This window comes from Neophocaena asiaeorientalis, unplaced genomic scaffold (assembly GCF_003031525.2).
Source record: "Neophocaena asiaeorientalis asiaeorientalis breed wild unplaced genomic scaffold, Neophocaena_asiaeorientalis_V1.1 scaffold62, whole genome shotgun sequence".
Taxonomy (NCBI): domain Eukaryota; kingdom Metazoa; phylum Chordata; class Mammalia; order Artiodactyla; family Phocoenidae; genus Neophocaena; species Neophocaena asiaeorientalis.
In genome coordinates, this window is record NW_020175191.1 from 2,961,057 (window position 1) to 2,970,382 (window position 9,326).

A 9,326-nucleotide genomic window follows, 5' to 3' on the forward strand; every position below is an offset into this window, starting at 1 on the left:
CCAGGTCCCCATTGTTACCTCTCACTAGGTGCATCCTTGTGCAGCTTATTTTTTTTATCAAAGGTCATTTCTTTTTTTAATTAAGGTATAGTTGATGTACACTACTATATGTTACAGGTGTACAGCATAGTGATTCATAATTTTTAAAGGTTATATTCCATTTACAGTTATTATTAAAAATTGGCTATATTCCCTGTGTTGTACAATTGTGCAGGTTATTAACTTCACCAACCTCAGTTTACTCATCTTCCCCAAAATGGAGGTAATAATACCTATAAAATTGTGCAAAGCATTAAATGAAATAATGTCAATGGAACAATATCTAATACAATCTTTGGCTTGTAGTAGGGATTCAATAACTGGTAACTATTGTTATTCACACTCTACAATGAAAATCTCACCCATATTATTATTTGGTTTATTTGTTTTATTCTCCTGATTTAATGCCTTCAGCAATTAAATTAAGTTCATAACACCAGGTTTCGTAGCGATAGGCCATGCGGATTTGGGCCACATTTGTCTTTCGGATATCATTTCCAGTAGGACCTTCTTCAAGGTAATTGTCGCCCAGAAACTTTGCTTTCTCCTATAAGAGAACAGGAAACAGAATGATTGTTGTCTCTTTTTACCCTGATATAGACAATAATTACATCCTCCACCAAGATTCCTTCCTTATGTTAGCTATGCAAGAGGAAAACAATAAACCATTAAAAGCACTCATCCAGTACCTCAATGTGCACGGTCTGCTGAGAAATCAATTATATTTTATTTCCCTTGCCCAAAAAGCATGGCCAGAGAGACAGAATAATTTTTTCTAGTCCCTGTCCATAGTAATTGCACATGATTTGTGAAATAATTTTTCAACATGTTTCCCCAACTAATTTTTCAATATTTAAGTTGCCAAATTCTAAACTCAGAAGGAGAGCCAGTCAAGGGCAGGTCTACCTCATGAGAAATTCCACATTGCAGAACACTGTTTCTTGCCACTTCACACATATCACAGGTACTCAGCTTGAAGACTTGTGCAGCAATGGCATATTCTTCCATTAGGGGCTCCTTGGGTTATTTATTTAAATGAGGCCAAAAAAAAAAAAAGAAGAAAGGAAGAAAAAGGAATGCATTAAAAGAAATAACCCACATCCTGCACAAAAAGAATAATGAAATATCTTGATTTGACTTTAAAATTCTGGGTGGTAAACAACATTTCAGCAAAATTATACTTGTATTACTCAAAATTCCATATGTGTACCTTGGTGAAGTGGAATTGCATCGGGTCATCTGTAGACAGTGAGATCATTAGCCCTTTCTGGAAGAAATCTAAAAACGGATTTTTGGCATATTCCAGAAATAAGCTGTTGTTACTTAATGGTGACATAGCGATGGGAATCTGGGCTAAGAAAAACAAATACTGTAACACAGGACTCTGTAAAGGAAGAGTGAAAAAAAATTTTTTTTCATGTTGAAAAAGGGATACAAACTAGAAAAGTTAAAACTTTCTGGTTACCTCAAGTTTTACCTTTCAACAAAATTATCACCTATTCTTTAAATCCCCTTGTAAAGAAGAATAATAGCTTTTAAATGTAAATACTATTTAGAAGAAATTTATTTGGGATCAATTTTCAGAAGCATTGTGTCAAACCCAGTTGTTTGTGTTTTAATTGTCTAAGTTAGATGGCCCATCTTAGGCAAAAGACTTCACCTTGAAACATTTTTTTTCTCTACAAGAAAGTTCTGACTCACACCAGAGGCATTTTAAAACATGCTATAACATGAAATATGGTGAAAACCAGTTTCAGGTAAGCCAAACTGCCTCTGATTTATCCCTTGTCAGAGTTCTAAAGTGCAAGTCAGGCGATCTCCATTAACTCCTCCCTCACCAACTATCTAGGTAATCTTGAGCAACTTCCTTTAACTTCTCCGGGCCTCTGTAAAATGAGATGCACTAAATAATCTCAAAAATCTTTTTTGCTCTACTTTAATTTGATTCCAGTGTTGATCATGACTTGTGACAGAATGATAAGGGAAAAAAATGCTGTTCCTCTAGCTCCAATATAAAAGTTAATATTGAGAAGAGAGCTTCCAACTCACCTTTTTTAAATTCAGGCCATGAGAGATATTATCCGCTGTCATGAATGCTGTCATGAGATGGGTGAGAGCTCCAGCTTCCCCACAGTGAGGTCGGAACAGAAACGTATTCATGCCTCGTTCCCTAGGGAAACGGAGCTACTATAGCAATCACAGGTGACTGACTGGGACCTGGCAACAATGCTGGGCATAGAGTGATTTATAAGAAAATCTGGTAGGAAACACCAGAACACTCTGAAAGGGAGTGGGGTATCCAAAGTATTCAGCAAAACTGACAATTCCAAATCATAATCTTAATTCTTCCCAAACACAGGCTTTTTGAAAAAAGAGACAACATAGGATATGAGGGTATGGAGGGAAGTTTTGATTACCTGAACAGAAACATCTTCAGTTTCCACCCAACGTTTACCAATATCACCATGTCGTTGTTTCTCCTACTCACACTTTAGCGGGGAAACATTTCCAGAAAACCCCATTATGATAGTCCTCTATTTATTCCTTACCCAGATATATCAAGAAAGGTAAAATGTATGGAATTTTATAGTAAATTGTACAGTGATTAGTGTAAATTCCTAAACTTCCAAAGAAAAGGAACTGTGAAAGTTACTGAAGGCTCCAAACTGTCCATTCCTGCCCCTAAATAAATAAAGAAACCGAAGAAAAAGACAAGGGAAAGAAATTTCTGCTCTGGGCCAGCTGGCAGCATCCCAGCAGCGTAGGCCCTCAACCACCTAGGGTACCAATGTATGAGGAAAGAGGTGTGCTAAATAGATTCTCCTTCTGGCTCCAGCTCTCATCTACTTACTTTCTCAGGCTATTGAGCACCGTGATGTTTGCGTACATATAGTAGGCGTAGTAAGTGTAAGATGGATTCTTTTCCATGGTCCACTCCTGGGGCTTAGGGCTCTTGGAGGAGAACATGTGGCCGCTGTGTTTGGACTCATCATCCACACTGTCGAAGCCAGTAATCTGTCAGGAAGAGTGAGCCACGTACTGGGTTCAGTCTGAAGGCAGGGTCCCGGCCCTCAGACAAACTTTCAGCTTCCAAAGGCAAGGACCAAATGTCAGAGATAAGCATCAAGAATTAATCATGGTTAGGTAGGCGGGCTGGTTCATGTGCAGCCGTAGGAAGGCTTTCAGGGCCATGCTTACATGCTTGAGGAAGACACTGAGGTCTGGGTGAGCCTGGGGGTTGATGGTGGCCTCAAACACTGGCATGAAAATATTCTCCAGCATCTTTCCGAAGTGTGGAAGGAAATTCTTAGATCGGAACACATCACTAGAGGCAGGAATGAAGAGAATTTAGGAGGAAAATATTTTTTGGACTGATAGTTCAAAGCAAAGGACCAAAGGCAAGCAAAGGACTAAATGCCATGTTCAGAAGAAGACCTAGTGTCTCCATCCTAGGTCCACTCTGGTACATTCTTCTTGGTTACCCATAAAGAAGGATTCAGTTTGGGTTTGGCATAGGAGGTATAAATTTCTTGCTGGACCACATGCCCCTATATCTTCTACAAATCCTCTGTGGTGAGAAAACTAAATGTTCACAGCTAAGTCCAGATAGAAAATGAAGAGTATGGGAACTCTGTCATGAAAGTTTCAATGATTTTTACGTGTGTGGTATCGTGAGCGTGAAACAGTTATCAAGAACACCTATGATATGCTGTGGCCAGGGGGCAATCTAGCAAATTCTTATATAGCACTCAATATATGCCATCCACTCTTTTAAGTGGCCAGAAGTATTAGCTAATTTAATCCTCATAAAACACAATAAATTAGGTACCATTATGACCCCATTTTAAAGATGATGAAACTAAGGCACAGAGAGGTCACGCAACTTGCCAAGGTCACACAGCTAGTAAGTGGTAGAGCCAGGATTCAAGCATAGCCAGTCCAGAGCCAGGGCCCATGCTTCTAACCACCACACTCTAATGCTTTAATATCTCTTCCTTAATGATATTAGACAGGATGTTTTACTCCAGTCAAAAAGCTACTTTTTTTTTGGCTAAAGAGACAGGATAAAACTCTTGCGTTGTCACAGGGCACACACAGCATGGAGGTAGGTGGCTAGACAATATATAAACACTTAAGTTAGATAAAAGATCAATGATATGAACATCCCTGAGGGCAATGAGTAATTAGCAGGTGATAATACCATTGATAAATACTCATTAATTATGGAGAACTTGAGCACTTGTAGATGAGACAATCGACAGACAGTGGTAGAGGTTCTGATACAAGAAAGGTACACCCCAGTACAGATGCTCATGGGAAAGAGTGAACTGGACACAGAGAGGAAGACCAAGAGAAAGAAAATGTATAGTAAAATGTATATAGTTCTTATCTTAAGTCTTAATCATTCTCAAGAAGTTATTTTGTGATCTGCATAAAGTCCCCTGTTTTACAAAACAAAACCAAAAAACCTGGTTAGAAAACTGAACTGAAATGATCTTCCTAACTCCTGTCTGTCATCAAGAGTGCTAAACCCAGAAGGGACAAAAACAGGCACCCGGGCCCCAGTACTGAGTGCTGTTTAACAAAGCTTATTTCTGTCCAGATGTGATGCACATTCCTTGTTGGTGTGGAGGAGGTGAGGCAGGTGGGAGGAAGGCAGGCTTCAGGGTTTCCAGTGGGTGGGTACATACTAGATCCTGGGGACCTGGATCATCCATGTCATGTTGGGGCAGTAGATGTGGTTTCGGACGAACCAGATGGAGAGTTTGCTCCACTCATCAGGACTGCGGCCGTAGATAGACAGGCGGGGCTCAGTGTGCTGGTACTTGGCGTCCACCAAGTCTGCACCTACCTCCTGCAAAGCCAAGAGAGGAGTCCAAAGCCAGGAATTCCCACGGGTCCCTCAGGGGTCTAAACCTGTGGGGTCTAGGGAGAGGAGATGGGTACTAAGAAGAACAGAGGAAATGTGAAAGGCAGTCAGAGGAAAACTATCAAGGTTAAGATGTAAGGAGCCTGAGAGGTGAGGGGGAGCTAGTCGGGCTAAAAGACTGATAGGATGTAATGGAGTCTAGAGAGAAAGAGTCAGACTAAAGATAATGAAATCCCAAGGCACTGCTGCAAAAGAAATTCAGCTTTTCATATGCCCCCTATCTCCCCAAACACACATCTCCCAACTGCACCTGTCATTCCTGCCTCCTAATGTTCAGGTGTCATGAAGATCAGGATGGATTCTGATCCTAATTCTTCCTGAACTTACAACTCCAAAAGCCTGGAAGAGCCAGGTCCTTAATCCCAAATCCACACCCTTAGGGTCTCTGTCCTAGGAATCAAGGTCTTTGAAAATCATTACAGTGAATGTTTCAGAAGAAATTATCACATTAATTTGTGTATTGCCTGACCCCAGGGATAGCACCCTTCCTCCCTCCCTCCCTCCCTTCTTTCCTTCCTTCCTTCCCTCTTTTCTCTTTCCTTTTTTCCCTCTCTCCTTCTTCCCTCCCTCCCTTTCTTCTTCCCTCCTTCCTTCCTTCCCTCTTTTCTCCTTCCTTCCCTCCCTCTCTTCTTCCCCCTCCTCAAGAACCAGGCCAGGTACCATAGATCTGGTTGATTTCTCCTCACCTTGATGATAGTGGCAAAATATTCCCCATTAATGTAATTGTCTGTCTTCAGGTAGATGTCCCGTAGCTCACTTGCTCCTACAGGATTGTATTTGTCATTGAACTTATCAAAACGCTGGAAAGTCTGACGTCCCTGCATCAGGAAACAGGAGCACAAGTATATCTTTATCAGAGCTGCCTGAACACAGAGTTAGGGAATGGCCACAAGGAACAGTGGCCTGGTAACAGGAGAAGGGCTTGGCGCAGAGCAACTAAGCCAGTGCGCCACAACTACTGAGGCTGTGCTCTAGAGCCCACGAGCCACAACTACTGAGCCTGCGTGCTGCAACTACTAAAGCCCGTGCCTAGAGCCCATCTCCACAACAAGAGAAGCCACCACAATGAGAAGCATGCGCACCACAATGAAGAGTAGCCCCAGCTCATCACAACTAGAGAAAGCCCACGCACAGCAACGAAGACCCAACACAGCCAAGAATAAAATAAATAAAACAAATTTATTAAAAAAAAACAAAACAGGAGAAGGGCTTGGGCTCCAAGAATGGAATCCAATACAGCTGACAATGAGAGAACCTCAAAATTGTCCATGGGTTCTTTCAGTTAGCATGGTAAGCCCACGTAGTTTAGTGTTCTCTGAGAAGGGAGAGTTTGTAGGGGAAAGGCGTGTGGGGTTCTGAGTATTAGATGAAACTGACATTATCTTTTCAACCTACAGCATGAACATCCAGAGAATCAACAGTCAGGTCGTAGGGATGCATTCTTAATTTAGCAAAAAGTTCCTTTAGGGTCAGATTTTTCTCCTTGGTGCTATAGACCACTCTGTCAGCATCAACTTGGTAAGATTTCTTAATAAAGCGCAGTAGATGTTTCTGGTTCATGCAAGCGGCTGCATGGATATGGGTATCAACCTGTGTGTACATTCAGACAAAGAAAAACCAACAATCAGCTTGAGTTATGCTTCTCTGTGGTGCCTGCCAATCCCACTGTGATGGGAGAAAGGAGTATATGATAGGGGTGTGACCTGGCAGCTGGTGGAGGTGGCCGAGCAAAGAATGAACCCATAGTACCTTTTTGTGCCCTTGTGAGGATGTGAAAGGTTAGGCTGGATACAGTAATATTGCCTGCTTCTCCTGGATATCTGTGCGTCAAATTTACTTCCTACATTTGATCCACACGAAAGTCTTGGGGACAATTCTCCACCCATGAGACACAGCTGGAAATGAAGCAGCTGCTACAGCTTTCAGCCCCAAAGGGAGAAAGGTTGAAATGATGAAGCCATGGCACAGTGATGGCACTTATGAGTTAGGTATTTTTATGAGTACAATTTTATAAGCGGAAGTTTTGATAGATTAAGTAATTTGCCCAAGGTTATACAGGTGGCTGAGCCAGGGATTGGTCCCAAACCTCTGCTCATATATTTCCTACTCCCACTTCCTTGCAATCATTTAAGTGGTCAGAACACATCTTGGAAGTGTTTCTAGTTGATTAGTTTTCCATTTGCTATTCACAATCCTCTTATGAGCTAGATTGAGCAGATATATTTCCCAGTGTTACAAATGAGGAAACTGAAACTCAGAAATATTTAATCACTTCCCCCGCAATGTCTTACAGTCAGGAAGGAGAAGAAAGAGGACTAGAGTGAAGACCTTTCAAATCCTAGAATAGTGGTTTTTGAGGTTCTATTCGTTTTTATTATTTTTGTTGTTGATGATAACTATAATTTTTTATGGCAATAATGTGATAAACCTTTCTATGCAGAAAACAGTAGAAAAGGCATTTTAATCTTTTAGACTCATCTATCTCCTTTCATGAAGTTCTACTGAACCTGCAGAAATCTTACATGAATCAGAAAAACAGTATCTTTCTTGTTCTGTTCAAGAAATAAGTGGATTAATGTTTTTGTCCAGGAATGATCCCTGAGCACCGAATATGTTTACCTTCCTGCAGTTGTAAAAATCCCGGTGGGGGTTGCTCTTCAGCTCCTTCAACTCATCCATCTCATTGAGCATCTGATGGACCTGGAACTTGGAGGAGAGGAACTTCAGGCGCCGGTGGGTATAGGTCTTACTGTGAAAATTAAATCATGATTGTAAAAAGTTCCAGACATCTAAGGAAAACAGTCACAATTTCAAAACCATCAGGACCCTTATAACCTGTAGAAAACTATTATGTTTGTTTCCAAATGGAACTGGCTTACTCTGCATTAATCTAACTTGAAAAGTATTGGGCTCCAAGGACTTAATCTTTTCATCAAAATTGTACACAAATAATAATGAGGGAGGATTGGGGCTCAAAGCCTGTCTCAGCCACCTGTGTGACTTTGGGCAAATCACTTAACTCGTCAAAGTCTCAGCGTGTAAATCGGGAGTTATAAAAATACCCACCTCATAGAACGATTGTGAGGAGAAAAAGAAACAATGCACATGAAGGTTTTAACATAGTGTTTGAACCTTGTAAGCAATTAATTAATACGTAGTCTTACTGTCAGTAGTAGTAATAGTAGCAGTAGTTTAGGTCTTAACACTTACACGGGTCCTCGAGCAATTAATGCAAGTAAAAAATTCATATCATCTAAGAAGGTGTCCAGATTTGGGTAAGGAAGTGGCTTAGGCTCCTCTTTGCTGGCTGCTTCTTCATTAGGATAGATGTAAACCACACCGTCCTTCATTTTGAGGTGATAACCGAGGTTTTCCGGGAGGTTATCTGTTCGGAAGGGGTCTTCTCTCTTCTTCATGGGAGGGGTAAAGACTTTTTCAATAAAACACACAATAATATATCAGCACATAGAATGAATGACCACATAAAAATAACCAAAGTTAAATACTGTAAGATCTCATTTGTATGGAATTCTGTATGTCATAAGTTGTAATTATCCAGAGCTAAGCTAAAGTTTATTTTTACATTATTTCCCAAAGGTGACTAAATTAGTAGTATAAAATAGCTATAACATTTTATCTAGTGTAAGAATGATTTTCAAGTTCTTCAGAATTGCTGTTTATATAATTGCAATACGACTTACAAACCATTTTCATTATTTATTAAAGTTGTTAAAGTCTTCCTGTTAAGAGCATTTTATTAACATTTGAGATAACTGCGTAGAAATAAAAGTAAAACTACCGTTAAAATGTAGAGTTTGGGCCTTTTCCTTATTTAAATCAAGCTTCTCTATCAGTCTTAATTTAGAGTGGTTATTTTTTAATAGACAATTTTTTGGAGCAGTTTTAGGTTTTAGGGGGGTGGTGTGATGAATTGGGAGATTGGGATTGACATATATACACTAATATGTATTAAATGGTTAACTAATAAGAATCTGCTGTATAGGGCTTCCCTGGTGGTGCAGTGGTTAAGAATCAGCCTGCCAATAGAGGGAACATGGGTTTGAGCCCTGGTCCGGGAGGATCCCACATGCCGCGGAGCAACTAAGCCCGGGCACAGCAACTGCTGAGCCTGTGCCCTAGAGCCCGCGAGCCACAACTACTGAGCCCACGTACCACAACTACTGAAGCCCGCGTGCCTAGAGCCCGTGCTCCGCAACAAAGTGAAGCCACCACAGTGAGAAGCCCGCGCACCGCAAGGAAGAGGAGCCTCCGCTCGCCGCAGCTAGAGAAAGCCCACGTGCGGCAGCGAAGACCCAATGCAGCCAAAAATAAATAAATAAATGTACTAAGAAACATA

The 9,326-nt window shown here is 40.9% G+C and overlaps 1 protein-coding gene across 1 annotated transcript in view; it reads right to left on the reverse strand.

Annotated features, from left to right (window-relative positions):
• Positions 1 to 406: 406 nt before the first annotated feature.
• The window catches only part of AMPD1 (adenosine monophosphate deaminase 1), a 19,934-nt gene continuing 11,014 nt past the window's right edge, over positions 407 to 9,326 (reverse strand). Inside the window, exons 6-16 of the mRNA XM_024764870.1 lie at positions 8,180 to 8,399; positions 7,589 to 7,718; positions 6,365 to 6,559; positions 5,656 to 5,787; positions 4,731 to 4,894; positions 3,238 to 3,364; positions 2,891 to 3,054; positions 2,089 to 2,209; positions 1,250 to 1,423; positions 946 to 1,056; positions 407 to 586 (exon numbers count right to left, since the gene is read on the reverse strand). Of these exons, the coding sequence (XP_024620638.1) occupies positions 428 to 586; positions 946 to 1,056; positions 1,250 to 1,423; positions 2,089 to 2,209; positions 2,891 to 3,054; positions 3,238 to 3,364; positions 4,731 to 4,894; positions 5,656 to 5,787; positions 6,365 to 6,559; positions 7,589 to 7,718; positions 8,180 to 8,399 (1,697 nt within the window). The 3' untranslated portion in view covers positions 407 to 427. The remainder of the gene's footprint in view (positions 587 to 945; positions 1,057 to 1,249; positions 1,424 to 2,088; positions 2,210 to 2,890; positions 3,055 to 3,237; positions 3,365 to 4,730; positions 4,895 to 5,655; positions 5,788 to 6,364; positions 6,560 to 7,588; positions 7,719 to 8,179; positions 8,400 to 9,326) is intronic.